Here is a 23,759-nt window from a genome sequence, read left to right as displayed (position 1 = left end):
TAGGGTTTAGATTAGGGCAAGGGAGCATGCTATTTCTATTTTCTGGTCCCCATGAGGATAGCCATACAAACGTGTGTGTGTGTGTGTAAAACTCAGTGATTCTATGAACCCTTCCAACATAAGGAGGTGATTATTTGGCAGGACAGAACCAAGAGGTGGGAGGGGTTTTCCTTCGCAGCTCCGAGGGTTTGTTCATTCTGCCAAGCGGTTGGAAGGATTTATGACTGTTCGACCCAAAGTTACACTACACCCTCTCAGCTCTTCACAGCCTCTACGTGCTGAAGCCAATCTAACTCACTTAAAAGAAGATAATCACCTCCCCTTTTGTTGGAGAAACTGTTGTTCTCTCTCTGTCTGCACCTCCCCCGCCCCCCCTGTTTGCAGAAGTTTGTTTTCCACCAGTGGCCCCTCCCCCTCTTCCTCTCTTTACGGAAGCAAGTTTCTCCACCTTCCCTCGCTCATTCCTTCCCAGGACGGCCTCTCTGTTGGTAGCGTTCGTGTCGACTGGCCAGAGTCCGCGAGCTGTTCTCTTAATCTCTCTGCCTCTCTGCTTCAGATCTCCTCAGGGTAAGTAGGCTGACTCATCACCTCTAGACAGTTCCCAGACACAGGAAGGCTGACCGAAACAGACAACCAGAAATGCAGAAACAGGCACAAACCTACATTGTAAAGCAGACAAATGAGAAAGAAGTAACCAAAGTTGTAACATCAGAGGAACGCTTGGCACGACAATCCGTTCTCAGTGCAGGCAAGAGTCAGCAACCAACAGCACTTCCGCCCATCTGTAGAAAAGCTGAAGGAGACGGCGGTTTCCTGAACACAGTTACTAGCCTGTTTTGTAGAATGAACGGTTTCCTGAACACAGAGACAGACAGAGGACTTGTATGTAAAAGATACATGCCTTATGTGGCTTACAATGAAAACTTGAAGCAAAGTCTCCTGTCTGAGACGCTTCAGGGCGTTTGATCTTTGTGTGACCTGTTTCATGCTATTCTTCTGTCTTTTTGTCACTATCTCTGTCCCACACACAATGTCTACAAAGAGCATGTCAAGCGGTTGCTAGTGTCTGATTTCATGATCAGTTGTGTCTCAATTTGTCTCCTTGTACTGTCTCTGTTTAAGGAAGTACAGAGGGTAACTGTCTGTTGACTTAACAGGAACTACAGAAACCTCTGTCGTTGGCTCACCTCATCTCACTTCTTGGTTCTGTTGAGTTCTGATTTGCCATGGCCTACCACAGTTTCTTGCTTGAGCCAATCAGCTGCCACGCTTGGAACAAGGACCGGACCCGTAAGTAGCTTTTTTAAAATGATTCAGCAGTGTTTCTCATACCCAGTCCCAGGCCCCCAAAGGGGTGCACATTTCTGTTTCAGCATTAGCGCTAAACTACTGATCCAACTAATCAAAAGTCTGACGATGAGTTGGGTTGTGAAATCCAGTTAGTTACAAAGCAGAATACTAAAATCTGCACCCCTTTGGTGACCCGAGACCAGGACTGAGAAACACTGGTGTATTTGACTGCTGCTTGTCAGGTGGTGTTAAACTAACTGGCAAGATGGAGTTGGACGGTCTCGGCTGCTAGATTACATAACATATTTCAAGGTTAAAATAGAACCATGATAAAGTTGAAGTAGTTCAGTGAGAGTCTGACAGAGGGCTGTGATTGGCTCCCTGGTGGCTGGAGGTATTTCCTGTTTCCTGTTGTAGCAAGAGAGACGGGTTCTGAAACACACTCGTCTTTGTGCTTTACAACCACAGGAAAGTGAACTCCATATTTGGTCATTTTTATCCAAATCTTCAGTTTCTGCTCAATGCGGAAGCTAAAAGCATGTGCGCGCACACAACCACACAACCACAGTGATTGTGAGTCATACTAACTGGATACAGAAGAATTTACTTTTTTCATTCTCAGAGACAAGACAAGCACACTAAGTCACACACACAAATAGTCACATGAGATTCCTTTATTTTAATTAATAATCATATTTTTCTCTAACCTTAACCTTCCCCAACCTTAACGCCCAATCCCCCGAAACGCCTAAACCATAAATTTAAACAAAAACAAAGCAGGCACACACACTTAGTCTCACACTCAGCCAGACACACTCTACACACTCTACACTCTCCACTCCCTCCACACTCTCCCATTCAGCCTGTCCCGTGTGTCTCTGTAGAAATTGCTTTGTGTCCCAACAACCATGATGTCCACATCTACAAGAAGGACGGGACCAAATGGACCAAGATACATGAACTGAAGGAGCATAACGGACAGGTCACAGGTAGGACACAATGATTAACCCTGGGCCTGTCAGTGATTATCCCTGGGTCTGTCAGTGATTATCCCTGGGTCTGTCTGTGATTATCCCTGGGCCTGTCAGTGATTATCCCTGGGCCTGTCAGTGATTATCCCTGGATCTGTCAGTGATTATCCCTGGGCCTGTCAGTGATTATCCCTGGGTCTGTCTGTGATTATCCCTGGGTCTGTCTGTGATTATCCCTGGGTCTGTCTGTGATTATCCCTGGATCTGTCAGTGATTATCCCTGGATCTGTCAGTGATTATCCCTGGGCCTGTCTGTGATTATCCCTGGGCCTGTCAGTGATTATCCCTGGATCTGTCAGTGATTATCCCTGGATCTGTCTGTGATTAACCCTGGGCCTGTCAGTGATTATCCCTGGGCCTGTCAGTGATTATCCCTGGGTCTGTCAGTGATTATCCCTGGGTCTGTCTGTGATTATCCTTACCTTGTTAGTGATGATCCTAACCCAGGGCCTATCAGTGATTATCCAAACTAGAGGGCTATAAGTGATTATACTAACCTTCTCAGTGATTATCCTAAGCCCAAGTCTGTTAGTAATAATATTGACCCTGAGCATATCAGTAATTATTCTGACCCTGGGTCTGTCTGTGATTATTTTACCCCTGTCAGTGATTATCTTATCCCTGGTTCTGTTATTGATTATCTTGACCCTGGGTCTGTTAGTGATTATCCTAGCCCTGGGTTTGTCTGTGATTATCCTAACCCTGGGTCTGTCTGTTATTATTTTAACAAAGCAGGTGATTAATTAAAACACCAGAAAGGCGTATTTCACATTCATAGGCTTGGCCTGTTGTATTCTGAAAGGCTGTTCTAAGTGTTCTCAAGTTTGTTGTAAAAGTCCATCGTCCCTCCAGGTATTGACTGGGCCCCTGACAGTAACCGTATAGTGACGTGTGGAACTGACCGGAACGCCTACGTGTGGTCCCTGAAGGGGGACGTGTGGAAACCCACGCTGGTTATCCTCCGGATCAACCGGGCCGCTCGCTGTGTCCGCTGGTCCCCACGGGAGAACAAGTTCGCTGTCGGCAGCGGGTCTCGACTCATCTCCATCTGCTACTTTGAGCAGGAGAACGACTGGTGAGGACAGTGACATTACAGCGTAATTCTTCAATGTTGGTTGGATGCCTTTGCCAAAAGTCTCAATTATAGATATTACAGGATTTCAGCTGCAATGGCAACCTTTCAGTTACTGGTAATTATTGCTAAGGAACCTGCCACATGTACAGAGGACCTCCTGTATACTGGGATCCCACTATTCTCTTAAATCACATGTTTCAATCAGCTTTCATGTTCACCTTCGAACAACCTTTCAAGTTTCAACTATTTATCCTCGTTTCTCAACCACCTTGTGTTTCAGCCACACATCAACTTCATTTACACTTTACCCCCAACCATATCAACCATTTCCTGACCATATTTCAACTTGTATTTTCCAGGTGGGTCTGCAAGCACATCAAGAAGCCGATCCGCTCCACCATCCTCAGTCTGGACTGGCATCCCAACAATGTTCTGCTGGCAGCTGGATCCTGTGACTTCAAATGCAGGTATTGGGGAGGGAGGGGGAGTGGGGGAGGGAGGTGTAGTGGGGGGAGGGAGGGAGGTGGAGTCGGGGAGGGGGAGTGGATCATGTATTTCTTTTACAGTTCAGTGAACATTCCCTCCATCTCTTCAACCTGTAACCTGGATTCTCTTTGCTCCGCCTCCCCAGGGTGTTCTCTGCCTACATTAAGGAGGTGGAGGAGAAGCCCGGTCCAACTGTGTGGGGGTCCAAGATGCCGTTCGGGGAGGTGCTGTTTGAGTCTGGCCCCTCTGTGGGGGGGTCTGGGGGGGAAGGCGTTGGGGGAGGCTGGGTCCATGGGGTGTGTTTCTCCCACAGTGGAAACCGCCTCGCCTGGACATCACATGACTCTACAGTGGCCATCGCAGAGGGAGGGAAGACGAGCAGGTGAGAAGAGAGAGGCAGAGGTAGGAGAGAGAGGCAGAGGTAGGAGAGAGAGGCAGAGGTAGGAGAGAGAGGCAGAGGTAGGAAAGAGAGGCAGAGGTAGGAGAGAGAGGCAGAGGTAGGAAAGAGAGGCAGAGGTTGGCTTTCCTGGTTAAGTTAAAATTAAATGTCTGTCTGTGTGTTCCAGTATCTGCAGTTTGAGCTCTGAGACTCTTCCTCTACTGTGTGTCACCTTCATCACTGAAAACAGCATAGTGGCTGCTGTGAGTATACACACACAGATATGTGCACACACACACACACACACACACACACATGCATTCAGATACACACACACACACACACACACACACATGCATTCAGATACACACACACAGTCCCCTCGCTGTCCTCTGCCTGCCTGACTGTCTGTCCTCTGTCTGTCTGTCTGTCCTCTGCCTGTCTGTCTGTCCTCTGCCTGTCTGTCTGTCCTCTGACTGTCTGTCTGTCTGCCTTGCAGGGTCATGACTGTTACCCGGTGCTGTTTGTTTATGACGGAGCGAAGGGTTCCTTAACGTTCGGAGGGAAGCTTGATGTTCCCAAACAGACATCCCAGAGAGGGATCAGCGCCAGGGAGCGCTTCCAGAACCTAGACCGCCGCGCGACCACCTCAGATACTGCAGAGCCGGTCCTGGAGAGCCTGCACAAGAACAGCATCAGGTGGGTGGAGGTCGTGGTGTGGGTAGGTGTTTGGTTGTGTGTCTGTGTGTGTGTTTATGCTGAGTGTCTCTTTGTATTACAGTCAGATCTCAGTGCTGGAGGGAGGCAAGAGCAACTGTGTCAAGTTCTGTACCACTGGAATGGACGGGGGGATGGCCTTGTGGGACGTCAAGGTACACACTGACACACACACACACACACACACACACACACAGACACACACAAACAAACACAGACACACACACAAACACCCAGAAACACACACACACAGACACACACACACACAGACACACACACACACACACAGTCTGTCAAGTTCAGATGTTGTTGTGCTTTATGGATGTTGTCGTTACATCTGAACTAGGTGTGTGGTTAGATGTCTGACAATGTTCCTCATTATAGAGTCTGGAATCAGCCATGAAAGGCCTCAAGATAGTTTGACAGTATGAAGTCCGCAATCGAACCAGCCAGCCAGCCAACAGCCATTCAACCAGCCAGCCAACCGGCATCAAACCAACCAGCCAGCCAACCAACCGGGACATGAAGAAATCTGGCATCTTTATCTTTGTCTGTCAGTCTGTCTGTCGCAGTTCTAATTCACTTCTACTTGGTGATTTAAAATCATTACAAAAGTAGATGAAAGGGCATGTGTTTCTTGCCATCGTTTTACTTCTTTCTTTTTAAACTCATTGGAGCTGTACATTATTCTTTATCCTCTGTGCAGTTAATTTCCTTGGGACCCAAGGGAGTCGTATAGCACAACTTTCTGTATCCGGGAATAGGGGTAGATTTGGGACTATGTTTTTATATCTTTGTTTTCTAAACCAGAAATTGCTTGTGCTCGATCTTGCTATTTGTCCTTAGGCATCTCATACAGTAAAAGGTACTAAATCTGCACCTGTGCTCTGATATATTGGCTATCATGCATGATTGAATTGACTAAAACATTTGGTGTTTGCACAATGTATTTTTGTTTTTGTTTTACATAAACGGGACAGGACCACGAAAATGAAAGGTCTAAGCTGAATGTTGTTTTTAAATCTGGCATTCACATTCATAATTCATTTGTTTGGAGAATGGGACATTTCAGATGCAAGACTTTTTTCAAACATTTTTGAAAAGAGAAAACCAACTTACTCTGAATTGTAAAGTGCCAAACATTAGAGGATTGGTGTATGAGGTGTTAGAAGCTTACAATTGAAATGCTACTGCAGGTATTGGTATACACAGCTTCAGCGTGAAATGTTACAACAGGTATTCGTGAAGAAAGCTAAGCAGCAGTACCTGTTAAATGCTTATGCTGGTCATAAAGTGCATTTAATAAAAGATTTATTACAGTAGGTGTGTGTTTCGCTCTTTTAGTGTACTAATTCAGTGCCCTGTTGTGTTCTGGCGTATGACCTTCACGCCATCTGGTGGCCGGCTACAGAACGACATAAGGGCAAAACGATAATTATATAAACGATTCAGCCACCTAAATTATTGAAAAATCATTGCTGGAGGTGTTTTCGCTGAAGAGTCATTTCAGATAATTTTCTTATACTGTGCAATGCGTCTAACAAGTTATTGATTTTGTTGACCGTCTTCAGAGATGATTATGGGACAGATGTTGACAGAAGGTCTGGAGTTTCTACTGTAATAACGATTCTCCAGGCACCTTAATCTGTCCGTTACAACTACGGTCATTGGCATGACGTTGAATATTGAACCGTTAGCGAATCCGTTCCAAAAAAGAGACGTTTTCTTGTTTTTTCCACGGGACGCAGGAAGACGGTTTTCCCTGGAGCTCGTACTTCCGGATGTAGCCTGCTGTGAGTCCGGCGACACATTCCCCGCTGCTCCTCGGCATCCACGGCCCTCAGCATCAATCTTGGCAAGAGCTCTTATTAAGTAAATCTAACGACACACGGATGTAGGCTAGAAGAGACGAAGCTTCCGCTGGAATTAACCCGAACGAAACGAGCCGAGTCGAAAGCGTTGACTAAATGCGAAACAAATCACTGTAGATCACAGTACATCCTCTCTCCGTCAGCTGTTGTTATATTCCACTTTTAAATGAATCTTGTAAGGTAGGTGGTTTGGATTGTGATAATTTGCTCAGAATCTAACATCGTCCACTTAGCTTATGTAATACATGCTATGGTTTACTGCTTTTTTTTTTTACATTACCAACTGACGTTCTGGCTGAACCTATTTACAATGGGACTCAATGACTGCTGGCCTAAGTAAATTCTTTAGTTTGGTAACAGAATCGTTGTTGTTTCCTTTTGCCTATTGATGCAGCTATTCGCAATTTCCGGGCACATCTGGGAAACCACACTGGTTATAATGTATGTATCTTTAAACCAAGTAGACTCATAGGCTTTTCAGCAATACCGATTACCGTCCTCATCAGTACCGACTCCTCTTACTGATCTGGCTCGTATTTTTAATCAACCTTATTTAGGCTGCACTGCCATATTGAGGTTCAGACAATTTGGGATTTAAATAATTTTATCATCATGGATTGACTTTTCACTAGGGCCTTGTTATTGTGTGTATATGTATGTTTATGCATATATACTGTAAACAGCACACTGTTTGCAGTATGCCTGAGTTCATCTGACTGATGGTGGTTAGTGTTAGCCAAGGATGGTGAGTGTGTGGGTATAAACAGGGAGAGAAGATCACAGGTCATTTTATTTCTTTTTTGTAATTCACATGCAAAAGCAAAATGTTGGCAGTTAAAAACATATAACATACAATCTCACCAGTCAGTCAGGTCAGTAGGAGATCAGTCAGTCAGGAGATCAGTCAGTCAGTCAGTCAGGCGGTCAGTCAGGAGATCAGTCAGCCAGTCAGTCGAGAGATCAGTCGTCAGTCAGTCAGGCGATCAGTCAGTCAGTCAGGAGATCAGTCAGTCAGTCAGGCGATCAGTCAGTCAGTCAGGAGATCAGTCAGTCAATCAGGCGATCAGTCAGTCAGGAGATCACAGGTGCAGCAGCTCTCTCCCGTCCTCCAAGCTGGACAGGCATTAGACTCAGCAACAGAGAGCATTACGCAGCTCACCTCCTACACACACACACACACACACACACACACACACACACACACACACACTCAGTGATGGCTGGTTTCCAGGATGATGAGGGGCTGGGGGCCCTGGTGAACCCCTGGGCCCCTCCCTCAACATCAACAGAAATTAGGAGCCGATCGTGAACTTTAGGAGACGGAAACGAGAGCATGTCCACCTACTAGTTCACATCAGAATCATTAATCTGACATGCGTATCATGGAGCATTTTACGTAGACCAACGACACAGAGGGACAACGGCACCGCCTCCTCTTCCTCAGACATGTTCCAGAGAAGCATCACACACTTCTACCAATGAATCACAAAGGGAATATTCATCCCCCGAACTGGTACAACAACAGCTCTGCCCGCGACCACGTGGCTCTTCGGTGGGGACGTTTTGAACCCTGGACCTCACATCCACACAGCCATGGCTTGTTCACACTGCTTCAATCCAGCAGGGACCAGGAGCATCAGACCCAGGACATCAGACGGTTAAACTCACCTTCTAAATCAGGACATCAGACAGTTCAACTCATCTTCTACCTCAGGACATCAAACTGTTCAACTTACCTTCTACCTTGAGGACATCAGATGGTTAAACTTACCTTCTATCTCAGGACATCAAACTGTTAAACTCACCTTCTACCTTGAGGACATCAGATGGTTAAACTTACCTTCTACCTTGAGGACATCAGATGGTTAAACTTACCTTCTACCTCAGGACATCAGATGGTTGAACTGTCAATCTGCACTGCAGACTAATCTGTACTGAGAGCTTTTTTTGTGCTCAACCACAAAATCACACTCCAGCTCGTCTTCACACACTCAACTACATTCACCATGCACAGGCTCTCTGGTCACTGTCCATTAAATGTGGATGGATGTGTGATTCAGGGTCCTCAGCCATGTGGAGTTAGCCCTGCTTCACAGGCTGGCTGTATGTGGCCTTCCGATTGCAGTTAAACAGAAAACAAAAGCAAAAAAGTGAAGTGAAATTTGTGTGTGTCTATGAGAAACGGCACTGTGGTCATGGGTAGCTTTTCTGTGTGAAGAAGAAAAGGCTATTTATATGCTTGAATGTCTGTAAACATAGCAACCTTTTTAGTCCTACGTGGATGTAAATGTAATTTGTGGATTGAAATGAGGTATTTCCAGTGTGTACGGCCCTGGGCATTAATAGACTGCTTGACAAAGTCATTAGCAGAGCTGCCAACTGCCAGTATGAAGGGCGAGAGAGAGGGAGAGAGAAATGGGAGAGAGCCCCTGAATTCAGGCCAGGTGTGTGTGTGAACATTTGGTGTGTTCTGGGTCACTATTTATAGGCATGGGTATTGCCTTCTGATGGTTTATCTTTTAGTTAAAGGACTCTTTGTAGACACCACAATACAGTTCAATGGATGTTAAGTCTTACCTGAATAAATGAACTAATGCAATATGAAAGAAGTGTATAAGTTTGGGTGGTGGAGCCAGATGCTTCACTGGCAGGTAGCCCTGGGAGAAAGGTGTTCTCATGACGGCTTTAAGGTTATTATAGCTGGTGATGTGGAGGATTATTCAGTACCTTGGAGAAACTTCCTACCAGAACAACATTGTCAATCAGGACTCTGACAGCCTGGGTTTGGACTCCATTTTGGTGTCAGTCAGAACTCAGACAGCCTGGGTTTGGACTCCATTATGGTGTCAGTCAGGACTCTGGGTTTGGACTCCATTATGGTGTCAGTCAGGACTCTGTGAGCCTGGGTTTGGACCCCATAATGGTGTTAGTCAGAACTCTTACAGCCTGGGATTGGACTCCATAATGGTGTCAGTCAGGACTCTGACAGCTTGGGTTTGGACCCCACAGTGGTGTCAGTCAGAGCTCTGACAGCCTGGGTTTGGACTTCATAATAGTGTCAGTCAGAATTCTTACAGCCTGGGTTTGGACCCCATAATGGTGTCAGTCAGGGTTTGGACCCCATAATGGTATCAACCAGGGCTGATTGGGTGTGTGTTTTGGTTGGGTTTCAGATTGTATGTGTATGTGTGTGTGTGTGTGTGTGTGTGTGTGTTATTGGTGTCCCAGCTGTATAGATGTAGGCTATTGTTACATGGTTGAGTTAACAGTATCTCGTTGTATAACTGACACAGCATGTGCACACTCACACACACATACACACCACTGCCTATTTCTGATCTTTGCAGCATCTTCTATGTCTTCCTGTTTGTCCCAACCTATCCTCCGCACTTCCCCAGACACATGCTAATTTAATCAGAGATAGAGATGGGGACAAATAGGAGATACAGGGGAACAGAAGCAGAGAGGAGTCCTCAGCCTCAAAAAACACAGGACAATCCCTTGCTCTGAGGTTTCCATGGCTACGGTGACATCACTGCCTCTGATCTACTTCTTCAGTCGCTGTGTGTCTCTCTGCTTGTGTTTGTGCCACAGCCCTTGTTGCTCTGCCTCATTCAAACGTGGTTACTGGCAGTTGCCTGGCAACTGTCGTCATGGCAACGATAAGGAAGCGTGATCTGGGTAAGACAAAGCGTTGTTAGGCAGGATGTGGAGGATGGGAGTGGGGAGGAGAGGGAGGGAGGAAATTATGGTTGTATGGGACAAGGGGGAGCCGTTCCAGACCACTGAACAACCAATCAGAGGAAAGCTTTCTGACACAACCAACACACACTGATGGAGGGTGTGTAAATGGTGTCACATATGTTTAGAGGGGAATGATATGACTGTCCGTGCCATAGGTTATATCAAATGGTTCCTTAGAAACAATTCCTTAATTTTAACAATATTAGCTATGGTCTTAAACTGAGACATTTTAATCCCCACCCCTACTCCACAGAAGTATTTTAATCCCCTCCCCTACTCCACAGGAGTATTTTAATCCCCTCCCCTACTCCACAGGAGTATTTTAATCCCCTCCCCTACTCCACAGGAGTATTTTAATCCCCTCCCCTACTCCACAGGAGTCTTTTAATCCCCTCCCCTACTCCACAGGAGTCTTTTAATCCCCTCCCCTACTCCACAGGAATCTTTTAATCCCCTCCCCTACTCCACAGGAATCTTTTAATCCCCTCCCCTACTCCCCAGGAGTATTTTAATCCCCTCCCCTACTCCACAGGAGTATTTTAATCCCCTCCCCTACTCCACAGGAGTATTTTAATCCCCTCCCCTACTCCACAGGAGTATTTTAATCCCCTCCCCTACTCCACAGGAGTATTTTAATCCCCTCCCCTACTCCACAGGAGTATTTTAATCCCCTCCCCTACTCCACAGGAGTCTTTTAATCCCCTCCCCTACTCCACAGGAGTCTTTTAATTCCCTCCCCTACTCCACAGGAATCTTTTAATCCCCTCCCCTACTCCACAGGAATCTTTTAATCCCCTCCCCTACTCCACAGGAGTATTTTAATCCCCTCCCCTACTCCACAGGAGTATTTTAATCCCCTCCCCTACTCCACAGGAGTCTTTTAATTCCCTCCCCTACTCCACAGGAATCTTTTAATCCCCTCCCCTACTCCACAGGAATCTTTTAATCCCCTCCCCTACTCCACAGAAGTCTTTTAATCCCCTCCCCTACTCCACAGGAATCTTTTAATCCCCTCCCCTACTCCACAGGAATCTTTTAATCCCCTCCCCTACTCCACAGAAGTCTTTTAATCCCCTCCCCTAATCCACATGAGGCTTTTAATCCCCGCCCCTACTCCACATAAGTATTTTAATCCCCTCCCCTAATCCACATGAGGCTTTTAATCCCCCCCCCCTACTCCACATGAGGCTTTTAATCCCCCCCCCCCCACTCCACAGAAGTCTTTTTGCCTCTTGCCAGGCTGTCATTGTAAATACATATTTTTCTTAATAGTAAAATTAACAAATACAAATACAAAAGTTTGAATCATATTAATATTATGATGTTATTGAACATTTTCTGTTTACTGACAGTTAACTGTATGATGCCTGACTTTAAATCCTGTCTATTTGCTTGTTTGCCATTTCAGATTTATGAATAACAGAGTTCCATCTAACAAGAGATATCAGCCTACAAACTATGAACATGCAGCCAACTGTGCTACACACGCGGTGAGACACACACAGACACATAGACAGAAGAACAGACACACAACCTGAAGAACAGACACACAGACAGAAGAACAGACACAGACACACAGACAGAAGAACAGACATTAATCAGTTGAATAATTTATTGTGTTTTCTTCTGGTTCCTGCAGCTGTGGATAATACCCAGCCTATTGGGCAGCTCTGTGCTGCACTTCCTGTCCGAAGACCAATGGGAGCGTGTCTCAGCCTGGCTCTATGGGGCGGGGCTTACGTCCCTCTTCCTCATCTCCACTCTGTTCCACACTGTGGCTTGGAAGAAGAGCCATTTACGGTACTCACACACAAATAGACACACACACTCACACACACGTTGATACACACTCACACACATGTAGCTTTTACTATCAAAGTGAGTTTTACCAAACCCCTAAAACAAACCTTCATTGTTAAAGTTTACCTAACCTTAATTTAATACCTAAACTAAACCAAAATTTAACCCCAAGTCAAATAAAGGTTCTTGTCAAATTTTGGGCCAACCAAATGTCAATCAATCAACCAATCAATCAAATTTATTTACAACCCCATTTACAAGAAAGTTGGGATGCTGTGTAAAATGTAAAGAGAAACAAAATGCAATGGTGTGCAATATTCAATAGAAAATTGCACAAAGGCAACATATCAAATGTTGAATCTGAAATTTTTTATTGTTTCTTGAAAAATATATGCCCACTTTGAATCTGATGCCAGGAACATGTTTCAAAAAAGCTGGGACAGGGTCACCAAAGGACTGGAAAAGTTGTGTAGTACTATATCTGACAACTAATTAAGCTAATTGGCAACAAGTCAGTAATGTGATTGGGTATTAAAAGAGCATCCCAGAAAGGATGAGTCTTTCAGAAGTAAAGATGGGGAGGGGTTCACCACTCTGAAAGACTGTGCAGGCAAATAGAGCAACAATTAAAGAATAATGTTTCTCAACATAAAATAGCAAATCATCGACAGTACATAATATCATTAACAGTTTCAGAGAATCTGGAGAAATCTCTGTAGTGGAAATCACTGCATGGAATCTGAAACACTTCTGAAAACCATTGTCTGTAAACACAGTACATCACATATGTCAGTGTTAATAGTAATATTCTTCATGACGACATATCTCAGTGTTAATAGTAATAGTCTTCATGGCAACATATCTCAGTGTTAATAGTAATAGTGTTCATGTCAACATATCTCAGTGTTAATAGTAATAGTGTTCATGTCAACATATCTCAGTGTTAATAGTAATAGTCTTCATGGCAACCTATCTCAGTGTTAATAGTAATAGTCTTCATGGCAACATATCTCAGTGTTAATAGTAATAGTCTTCATGGCAACCTATCTCAGTGTTAATAGTAATAGTCTTCATGGCAATATATCTCAGTGTTAATAGTAATAGTCTTCATGTCAACATATCTCAGTGTTAATAGTAATAGTCTTCATGGCAACCTATCTCAGTGTTAATAGTAATAGTCTTCATGGCAACCTATCTCAGTGTTAATAGTAATAGTCTTCATGTCAACATATCTCAGTGTTAATAGTAATAGTCTTCATGTCAACATATCTCAGTGTTAATAGTAATAGTCTTCATGGCAACCTATCTCAGTGTTAATAGTAATAGTCTTCATGGCAACCTATCTCAGTGTTAATAGTAATAGTCTTCATGTCAACATATCTCAGTGTTAATAGTAATAGTCTTCATGTCAACATATCTCAGTGTTAATAGTAATAGTCTTCATGTCAACCTATCTCAGTGTTAATAGTAATAGTCTTCATGTCAACATATCTCAGTGTTAATAGTAATAGTCTTCATGTCAACCTATCTCAGTGTTAATAGTAATGTTGTAAACATTTTGTAATGTTTAATATGTCACTAGTGTGTGTGGTGATATGATTTATTTAGGTCGGTGGAACACTGTTTCCACATGTGTGACAGGATGGTCATCTATTTCTTCATAGCAGCCTCTTACGCCCCCTGGTGAGTCGACATGGTAATGCATTTTCTTTACACAGCAGACACACACACAAAAACATGCACATACATGCATGGACAACATTCATCCAAATATCTTGACATTACATGAAAACATAAAAGTGACTTTTTGCAATTTCTTTCTTTTTAAGATTTTTTCTAGGTGTATGGGTTAGATTCAGGATTTTAGCTGAGGGTTAAGGTTAGGTTCAGAATTTTGGGTATGATTTAAGGTTAGGTTTAAGATTTTGGGTAGGAGTTAACATTAAGTTTAAGATTTTGGGTAGGAATTGAGGTTAGTTTTAAGATTTCGGGTAGGAGTTGAGGTTAGCGTTGAGATTTCGGGTAGGAGTTGAGGTTAGTGTTAAGATTTCGGGTAGGAGTTGAGGTTAGCGTTGAGATTTCGGGTAGGAGTTGAGGTTAGCGTTGAGATTTAGGGTAGGAGTTGAGGTTAGCGTTGAGATTTAGGGTAGGAGTTGAGGTTAGCGTTGAGATTTAGGGTAGGAGTTGAGGTTAGCGTTGAGATTTAGGGTAGGAGTTGAGGTTAGCGTTGAGATTTAGGGTAGGAGTTGAGGTTAGCGTTGAGATTTAGGGTAGGAGTTGAGGTTAGCGTTGAGATTTAGGGTAGGAGTTGAGGTTAGCGTTGAGATTTAGGGTAGGAGTTGAGGTTAGCGTTGAGATTTAGGGTTGGAGTTGAGGTTAGCGTTGAGATTTAGGGTAGGAGTTGAGGTTAGCGTTGAGATTTAGGGTAGGAGTTGAGGTTAGTGTTGAGATTTAGGGTAGGAGTTGAGGTTAGTGTTGAGATTTCGGGTAGGAGTTGAGGTTAGCGTTGAGATTTCGGGTAGGAGTTGAGGTTAGCGTTGAGATTTCGGGTAGGAGTTGAGGTTAGCGTTGAGATTTCGGGTAGGAGTTGAGGTTAGTGTTGAGATTTAGGGTAGGAGTTGAGGTTAGCGTTGAGATTTCGGGTAGGAGTTGAGGTTAGCGTTGAGATTTCGGGTAGGAGTTGAGGTTAGCGTTGAGATTTAGGGTAGGAGTTGAGGTTAGCGTTGAGATTTAGGGTAGGAGTTGAGGTTAGCGTTGAGATTTAGGGTAGGAGTTGAGGTTAGTGTTGAGATTTAGGGTAGGAGTTGAGGTTAGCGTTGAGATTTCGGGTAGGAGTTGAGGTTAGCGTTGAGATTTCGGGTAGGAGTTGAGGTTAGCGTTGAGATTTAGGGTAGGAGTTGAGGTTAGCGTTGAGATTTAGGGTTGGAGTTGAGGTTAGTGTTGAGATTTAGGGTAGGAGTTGAGGTTAGCGTTGAGATTTAGGGTAGGAGTTGAGGTTAGTGTTGAGATTTAGGGTAGGAGTTGAGGTTAGTGTTGAGATTTCGGGTAGGAGTTGAGGTTAGCGTTGAGATTTAGGGTAGGAGTTGAGGTTAGCGTTGAGATTTCGGGTAGGAGTTGAGGTTAGCGTTGAGATTTCGGGTAGGAGTTGAGGTTAGCGTTGAGATTTCGGGTTGGAGGTAGGAAAAACAGTTTTTTCAATAATACTTTTTTTTGAGTCTCAGGTTGAACCTCCGGGAGCTGGGACCCTGGGCCTGTCACATGAGGTGGTTGGTCTGGGTTATGGCCTCGGTTGGAACCACCTATGTCTTCTTCTTCCACGAAAGGTCTGAGGTCCCGACCCTTAACATAAATATCTGACCCTTAACATAAATATCTGACCCTTAACATAAACCCCTTGTTCTTTATCTGCCTGCCCAATAAATAAGAGATGTGTGAATCAAACTAGCTTTGAAAGGAAACGGTAGATGTTTCAGATGTTTCTTTGGTTGCCATCCTACATTTACTCCTATAGACTCTACACCCTTATTGTGATTTATTCCTGTTGACCTTCTATCTCTCCACCCTTATTGTGATTTATTCCTGTAGACCTTCTATCTCTCCACCCTTATTGTGATTTATTCCTGTAGACCTTCTATCTCTCCACCCTTATTGTGATTTAGGCCTGTAGACCTTCTATCTCTCCACCCTAATTGTGATTTATTCCTGTAGACCTTCTATCTCTCCACCCTAATTGTGATTTATTCCTGTAGACCTTCTATCTCTCCACCCTAATTGTGATTTATTCCTGTAGACCTTCTATCTCTCCACCCTAATTGTGATTTATTCCTGTAGACCTTCTATCTAACCACCCTTATTGTGATTTATTCCTGTAGACCTTCTATCTCTCCACCCTAATTGTGATTTATTCCTGTAGACCTTCTATCTCTCCACCCTAATTGTGATTTATTCCTGTAGACCTTCTATCTCACCACCCTAATTGTGATTTAGTCCTGTATCTAATGGCCTCCTCTGTTTTTCCCTCTACAGGTATAAGCTGATGGAGCTCATCTGTTACACAGTGATGGGAGTGTTCCCTGCCTTGGTCATCTTGTCCATGGTAAGAAACTCACGTCACTAACTAGAAGGCTGGACTGCTTGGACTTACAGGTTTTCACATCAAGTTAATTTGCCTGACGTTACCTCATGAAGCTATGTTGAAAATATGTGTAGCCTTACCTGAGTTTCGGTCCATTTGGGAGTGTAGCAGAAATGGCTTTCTCTGGATGTGAATCAATATGAAAAGCCTGCGCTATAAATTGCTGACGGCAGTAAAACTAGTCCAAGGGATCTAATGAATCTTGAAAGGTTTTGCATGGAGAAATAGTCCAAGAGCCCTTCCAGTGTAATCTCCAGGTTCATAAAACATATTGGCAAAGGCTTAGTGCTGTTATCCATCGAAGGGGACAAACTACAGCATTTCTTGCTCTTTGATTTTTTTTTACAACGCTGCAAATAATTTTGGATGTGTACACAATAATTATTATGAACCTCGTACCAGAGTTTAATACCTAATAAATCGGGATCCACTTTAACACAAAAGAATGAACAAAGAACTTGGTCAGTCCCAAAACAAAAACCCAGAGTGCAGAATCCATTCCAAGCTTCCATTAGACAGGACCACACAGTCAGCTCGACGCAACCGGAGGCTAACTCACCACCACGGTACCAAAGCCACTCTCCTGTGGTCGAGAGACAGAAAACATCAGTTGATTGATGGTGAAGTAGTTGACCACTGCTGAGAATGTAAAAGTAACAAATCCTTCGCCATCCACCCGGTGATCCTCAACAAACCGTTTTCCAGTGTATATTTCATTCATTTACACCGACCAAAGCGTTAGTTAGATGAAGTTCTTTTTAAACAAATAGTTAGCTATCGCTGCTAGCTCTCTCCTCGCTCGCGCGTCGAAGGTTGCCTAGCAAGCGGTCCGTCACAAACATTCCTAGCGCAACGCTGTGGGTACAGTCTAGTCAGAACACGGACTTATTACTCACGTAATGTCATTTCTCTTCAGGAATCATTAACACACTCATGCTACTTAGTATTTTTCTGAATTCAGACTGGAGTATGTTGTCTTTTTACATAGACAACCTCAATCAATTCGTTTTGCCCTTATTCTGTGAGCATATTTCCTTGCATTGGTTTGGGTCACAAATTATTAAGACACTTTAAGACAGTATTCAGGTAAACAAAACATAAGCATGTAGACTTCAGGGTAATAAGCACATTATAATTATTTATTTTGCCTGACTTATCCAGTAGATCCCCCTTTCTGTTTTCCTGCTGTAGCCGGATCGTGAGGGGCTGTGGGAGTTGCTAGTAGGCGGGGCCTGTTACTGCCTGGGCATGGTGTTTTTCAAGAGCGACGGCCTCGTCCCATTTGCCCACGCGATATGGCATCTCTTCGTTGCCATGGGAGCCGGCATCCACTACTACGCCATCTACCGATACCTCTACACACCCACAGCCAATCAGATGAAATTGTCCAGATGACCCATGGAGACTGGAGGCGAGGGTTGGTGATGTCATAGGAAGTCAAAGGGAAGGAGTGGCCTAATGCAATGTCAGAATAGAAGGATGGCTAAGATTCTAACCATAGAAATACTACACTTTTCTTGAAACCTTCTTTTCTTTTTGATGCACACCCTGGTTTGGGTTGGTGTCTGTGCGGTCAACCTCATTGCCTCTTTTGAAGAGTTTGTTTAACGCTTCCTCCAAAATAGTTCCCTATTCCTTTGGATTGTGCTCTATTTTAGACCAGGGCCCTATTCCTTATATAGGACATTAGTTAGAACCTGGTCCCAGCATTGCACACATTTTCACCAGAGCCCAGTGGGCTTTTACCTAGAGAGCAGAGTACCACTTGGGGGGCAGATTAACTAATGTGGAATGATGTGATGATGTAATCAGCTGCCTCAGTCATGACAGTGTCATCTGTGTCACTAAGTATCCTGGAGACAGGTGATGTCATCTGTGTCACTAAGTATCCTGGAGACAGGTGATGTCATCTGTCTCACACAGCATTCTGGAGCTGGAGACAGGTGATGTCATCTGTCTCACACAGCATTCTGGAGCTGAAGACAGGTGATGTCATCTGTCTCACACAGCATTTTTAATTTGAAGACAGGTGATGTCATCTGTCTCACACAGCATTCCAAAGCTGAAGACAGGTGATGTCATCTGTCTCACACAGCATTCCAAAGCTGAAGACAGGTGATGTCATCAGTGCCACCCAGTGTTCTGAATTTAAAATTGTGGTGTTCTGAAGCTGTTAGGCATTATCCTACTAGTGGAATTACCATAATATTATTTTTAGTTAGATGAGTATTTCATTTTTCAGGTTAGGACTGATCCTAGATCTGTGGTTAGGACTGACCCTAGATCTGTGGTTAGGACTGACCCTAGATCTGTGGTTAGGACTGATCCTAGATTTCTGGTTAAGACTGATCCTAGATCTGTGGTTAGGACTGATCCTAGATTTCTGGTTAAGACTGACCCTAGATCTGTGGTTAGGACTGATCCTAGATCTGTGGTTAGGACTGATCCTAGATTTCTGGTTAAGACTGATCCTAGATCTGTGGTTAGGACTGATCCTAGATCTGTGGTTAGGACTGATCCTAGATCTGTGGTTAGGATAGTATATAATTGTTCAGGTTAAGAGTTTGATTTGATGAGCTGTCATTAAGGGAGTGTCTCTAAACGTTTCTGATGAGCTGTTGTTAAGGGAGTGTCTCTAAATATTTCTGAATCCCAAATGGCACTGGTTTCTTTATGTAGGAATAGGGTGCCATTGGTTATAATAATGATGATGATTTAATCGTGTTGTTATTATGTTGATGATGATGATTTAGTGTTATTCTTATAGTAATTAAGACAGTGGTAATGATTTAATGGTATTATATTGATGATTTTTAGTGTTATTGATATACTGATGAGTAGTGTTATTGTTCTAATAATGATTTAGTGTTACTGTCAATATAATGATGTTTATTTAGTGTTGTTGTAGTTGTTATAATAATGATTATTTAGTGTTATTATTGTTTTCTATCCTTCAGTTATTTCAGACTTTGGTCCAAGTAGTCAGATTCCATTACCATATTATAATGCTATTTGTTCATCTATATTTAAACAGTGGTCATGTGACTACCCCATTCAAATGTCTGCACTCCTCCTAGGACACACTTAAACCGTGACCTCATCCTATCTCAGATATATCACCTCATCCTATCTCAGACATCACGTCATCCTATCTCAGACATCACGTCATCCTATCTCAGACATCACGTCATCCTATCTCAGACATCACCTCATCCTATCTCAGACATCACGTCATCCTATCTCAGATATATCACCTCATCCTATCTCAGACATCACGTCATCCTATCTCAGATATATCACCTCATCCTATCTCAGATATATCACGTCATCCTATCTCAGACATCACGTCATCCTATCTCAGACATCACCTCATCCTATTTCAGACATCACCGCTTCCTATCTGACACATCACCTCATCCTATCTCAGACATCACTGCTTCCTATCTGAGACATCAGCTCATCCTATGTCAGACATCACCGCTTCCTGTCTGAGACATCACCTCATCCTATCTCAAACATCACTGCTTCCTATCTGAGACATATCACCACTAATCCCCATCTGCTGTTGGGCTACACTTGATCGCTAATTGTATTTTGGTTTTATAAACCGGGTTGGACTTTTTAGATGGATTATCACGTGACAGTTGTTCCTGTTTAAGAGTATGTATTGGTTAAGCATATAAGGTCAATGTTTGTGTATTCTGGTCTTGGGGACCTAGACGGTGCATGTTGTTTCATTGGCTGATTCAGAGTCAATGGCCTAAAGATTGATAACCAGACCAGAATGTTCTGCCCTGTGTGTCCCTATGGGCAGGATCGGTCTAGAAAGTATTTATTAACAGACAGTACTTTGTTAGGTGCCCTGCAGTCCAGAATATGCTGGGTAACCTCAGTAGGCGCGGCCCTGGTGTTTGTTGTTCTAGGTGGAACTAAGATGAATGTCATCCACACTGTTTTTCTTTTGATTTTTTTATTATTTTGCCATTTTTATTTTTAAGCCAATAACCCAGGGGACCTGAGTTTCAGTTCTGTCACAGAGCACCTGGTCTGTTGATATGCCAGTGGCCTAAATGCTATGCATGAGCAAAACCCTTCCTCTCTACACCATCCCAGCCAGTGTCTCTGCCCTCTCCTTTCCTTCCTGACTGCTACTTTCTTCCATTCCAATCTCTCTTTCATGGTTGTTATGCAGTATTCATATTCACAATATGTTGTTGTTTTAGTTGTGTTGATTTAGTTTTGTTGATTTAGGTATGATTATGAAAGTGATTATTCTTGCATTTTATCATTGCTCTTGATGAGTTTATAGATGATCTGTTTGACCAAAATCGAATCAATCACACATCAGAATAGGAGCCCTATTAACCAATCATATGCCATAAAGACTCCAAGCCATAGATGGACCACTCATGTACAAGAATAGGAGGCATATGGAATATGATGGTATAGAGAAGATACTAAGTGGGATTCTTGGAACATCCCAGAAAGCCCTAAAGCTAACCTCACACTGAACAGAACCATTTCATATTATTCTAACCTTTCAGATGGTATCCTTAAAGGTGCAGTCTGTAGATCAGACCAGTAGTCATGGGACAAAATGCACAAACAATCAATGCTCAGACACATTAAACCAATTGGTACATAGCCACTGACCAAAGGCCCTCTGTTTACAAGCAATTGGTGGGGTCAGAGTGTGAGTAACAACTAAAACAGGGCACTTCCAATGCAGTACTGGAGAGGCCAAACACCCCTGGTTGTCTAATCAGGGTCTTATACAGACCTGGTACACCAGGTGAGTGTAATTAACTACCAGGTTGAAACTGAAACCCAAAGTTTTTGATCCCACCAGGACCAGAGATGAAAAGCTCTTTAGCAGAACTAACAGTGTTCACTGAAAACTGAACACTGTCACGCGGGCAGACAGGTGTTCCCCAACATAGCTATAACTGTTGTTATTACAGGATACACTAATCAGGTCATAGTTGTTTTATACACTTCATAGAAATGTCATATGTAGTTTCCAGACATAATACAGATGTTCCATAAAAATGTATTTCAGATCCGAAAAAACATTTTGTCGGACAGGCCTATTATTCTTACGCCTGTTACAGATGATTACAAACTTGTTATTAATATGTAATAACTGGTCTACCACACTGGGTTGCCTGGAAGAGTCTGTCTCTACTGCCATGACACCACACATGTAATAACCATGTTATGAACATGTTAGATGTATAATAGAGGTGATACAGATGTATACTAGGAGTCTGCCTCTACTGCTGCCTCACTGCCTCAGACTTGCCATGGATGTGTTTTTCTAATGTAAATAAGACTCCTCCCCTTTCTGCACTGCCATGGGCTTCCTCAAGACCTCTATAAAGGGTCCTCGGCAGCTCTCTAAGGATGCATTCCCAGATCTTTGGTCGCTGGTTACAAGTGTCGCTATCGATATGAAAACGGGTCCCCGGAAATTGTGCAATATGTCACATATGTGTGACCCGTGCCGTCAGAACCACTCGCTTTCAGAGCTTGGAATTTCATTGCTGTTTGCCGACATACTGATTCTACTTAAAGATTTTGCACATATAAACAAAATGTTACACGTTCAGCCCGGAATGGGGGGTCCAAAAGACTTTATTTGCAAAAGTCCCGGAATGCATCTTTTACATCCTGCTCTACTACTCTGTATATACAATGATTATAAGTGTTTATAATGCTATAACAGTGATTATGTGGAGCGAGCCATTGGGATGGAATACCTCATCCACAAAGGGCAGTTGTGGGTGCAGGGTTTTGCTTCAACCAGGGAATAAAATGTATAAAATCAAGCCAGACCAGCAGCTGAATCAGGTGGGTTTGGTTTGTGCTGGGTTGGAACAAACCCCTGCATCCAAATACAAACCTTTGCGGAGAGAATTCATCTAGCCAAGTCAATGCAGTACGTTTCCTCAGCCTCTCTCTCTCTCTCTCACTCTCTCTCCCTCTCCCTTTTCTCTTCTTTCTGCCACAGTGTCTTTCCCTCTCTCTCTAATTCTCTTCTCTGTCTTTCTGTTATCTTACGGAGGGCAACCTGAAAATGTAACGGTATTTCTGCTGGTCGTGATGACCTTGATGATAATGTCTTTGTTTTTCAAATGTCTGTCATTTAATAACACGCTTTTATATCAGTGCAATTCGCTATACTGTGGTTATTACGTTGTCATCCTGCTTGTCAGTTACTCCAGTCTGTTTTCCTTCCTGTCTGTTATGTCTGCCTGTCTGTGACTTGGATCATCTTGTTGTTTTAACGCTATTAATTTTTTTACTACTGTGTAATTTCAAACATTCACAACAACTGGGAAACTGTCATGGCAGGCATTGCCCACAGAGCTGTCGTGGTAACCAAGGCCATTATCGCTGCACTGTAAAAACACTGCCATTTCTTTGCTCAAATAGTTTTTGTAAGTTTAACTCCAAATGTGTGAAATGTTACCAATGACTTAACATTTTTATGTGATAATGACTTGGACTAAAATAAGTAATGTCTACAATGAACGATTTCACCGAATCTACTTCAGGCCGATAATTTGGAAAATGTGGATTTTAATAAAAAAAATCTGTCATGGATGTTAACTGATTAATTAATTGGCCACACAAATAATATTATACATTTTCAATCACAATCCAATCATTTAGTTATGTTTAATTTGCACTTGCTAATAAAATGAATGTTCCAATAAATAAGCATGACATGTATCTTTCAACACCATAGATCACCAAGGTCAAGTAGCTGGAGGCCCTCGTTGAATACAAATGTATTTCATTTTTGAAGGTGGTAAGAAATATTATAGAAACAGGTACCAGCATGTGTTTTAACCCTTTTTGCTTCATGCTATATTTGAGACAAGCCACTGATATTGTTGCAGTGAACAACAGACTTGTTATGTTTGACTCCGCCCACATTGAGCCCCACCCTGAGCTGCACACTGCAGTCATGGGTATTTGTCCTGATGGGTACTTGTCCTGATGGGCAGTCCCCCAGCTTGGTGTGGGTAGTGTTCAAGCTATGACCACGCCCTACCCTCAACTGATCCTCAATCACTCCTGTCCATATGCAAACAGTGGATTATTCCTTGGCTCGGCTCTGAGTCAGAGAAAAGCTGATTTAACTCTTTAACAGAAACCGGACACGGCCCACGGGAGTCCAGTCGCAGTCGATGATGATTTACATTCTGGCTGGCATCCCAGAAAG

At 43.3% G+C, this 23,759-nt stretch overlaps 2 protein-coding genes across 3 annotated transcripts; both read left to right on the top strand.

Moving 5' to 3' along the window:
* The first annotated feature begins 445 nt into the window (after positions 1 to 445).
* arpc1b (actin related protein 2/3 complex, subunit 1B) lies at positions 446 to 6,300 on the top strand. Of its 2 annotated transcripts, none has more exons than XM_029122151.2 (10): positions 446 to 567; positions 1,158 to 1,290; positions 2,175 to 2,279; positions 3,174 to 3,396; positions 3,756 to 3,863; positions 4,028 to 4,264; positions 4,449 to 4,524; positions 4,761 to 4,960; positions 5,043 to 5,133; positions 5,363 to 6,300. In XM_029122151.2, exons 2-10 carry the CDS (start codon positions 1,227 to 1,229, stop codon positions 5,399 to 5,401), a joined length of 1,143 nt encoding a protein of 380 aa, XP_028977984.1. In that variant the 5' UTR covers positions 446 to 567; positions 1,158 to 1,226; the 3' UTR covers positions 5,402 to 6,300. The 2 variants fall into 2 exon arrangements, with proteins under 2 accessions (XP_028977984.1, XP_028977985.1); XM_029122152.2 differs by having other exon boundaries at positions 453 to 567; positions 1,123 to 1,290.
* Positions 6,301 to 6,476: 176 nt separating this feature from the next.
* On the top strand, positions 6,477 to 23,134 carry LOC105007297 (monocyte to macrophage differentiation factor 2). The gene is made up of 7 exons (XM_029122170.2): positions 6,477 to 7,029; positions 12,002 to 12,083; positions 12,233 to 12,393; positions 14,002 to 14,076; positions 15,615 to 15,716; positions 16,420 to 16,489; positions 17,720 to 23,134. Exons 1-7 carry the CDS (start codon positions 7,016 to 7,018, stop codon positions 17,921 to 17,923), a joined length of 708 nt encoding a protein of 235 aa, XP_028978003.1. The 5' UTR covers positions 6,477 to 7,015; the 3' UTR covers positions 17,924 to 23,134.
* Positions 23,135 to 23,759: the final 625 nt, after the last annotated feature.

This window comes from Esox lucius, chromosome 9, assembly GCF_011004845.1.
Source record: "Esox lucius isolate fEsoLuc1 chromosome 9, fEsoLuc1.pri, whole genome shotgun sequence".
In the NCBI taxonomy this organism is placed as follows: Eukaryota; Metazoa; Chordata; class Actinopteri; order Esociformes; family Esocidae; genus Esox; species Esox lucius.
The sequence above is the reverse complement of the archived record's forward strand: the minus strand, read 5'-3'. Positions and strand labels throughout refer to the sequence as shown.

Coding starts and splice junctions, on each gene's coding strand:
- LOC105007297 (XM_029122170.2), top strand. Junction 12,084..12,232: donor CCAACTGTGCTACACACGCG/GTGAGACACACA, acceptor TGGTTCCTGCAG/CTGTGGATAATACCCAGCCT. Junction 14,077..15,614: donor GCAGCCTCTTACGCCCCCTG/GTGAGTCGACAT, acceptor TTTGAGTCTCAG/GTTGAACCTCCGGGAGCTGG.
- arpc1b (XM_029122151.2), top strand. CDS start 1,227: ATGGCCTACCACAGTTTCTTGCTTGAGCCAATCAGCTGCCACGCTTGG. Junction 2,280..3,173: donor GCATAACGGACAGGTCACAG/GTAGGACACAAT, acceptor TCGTCCCTCCAG/GTATTGACTGGGCCCCTGAC. Junction 5,134..5,362: donor TGGCCTTGTGGGACGTCAAG/GTACACACTGAC, acceptor TCCTCATTATAG/AGTCTGGAATCAGCCATGAA.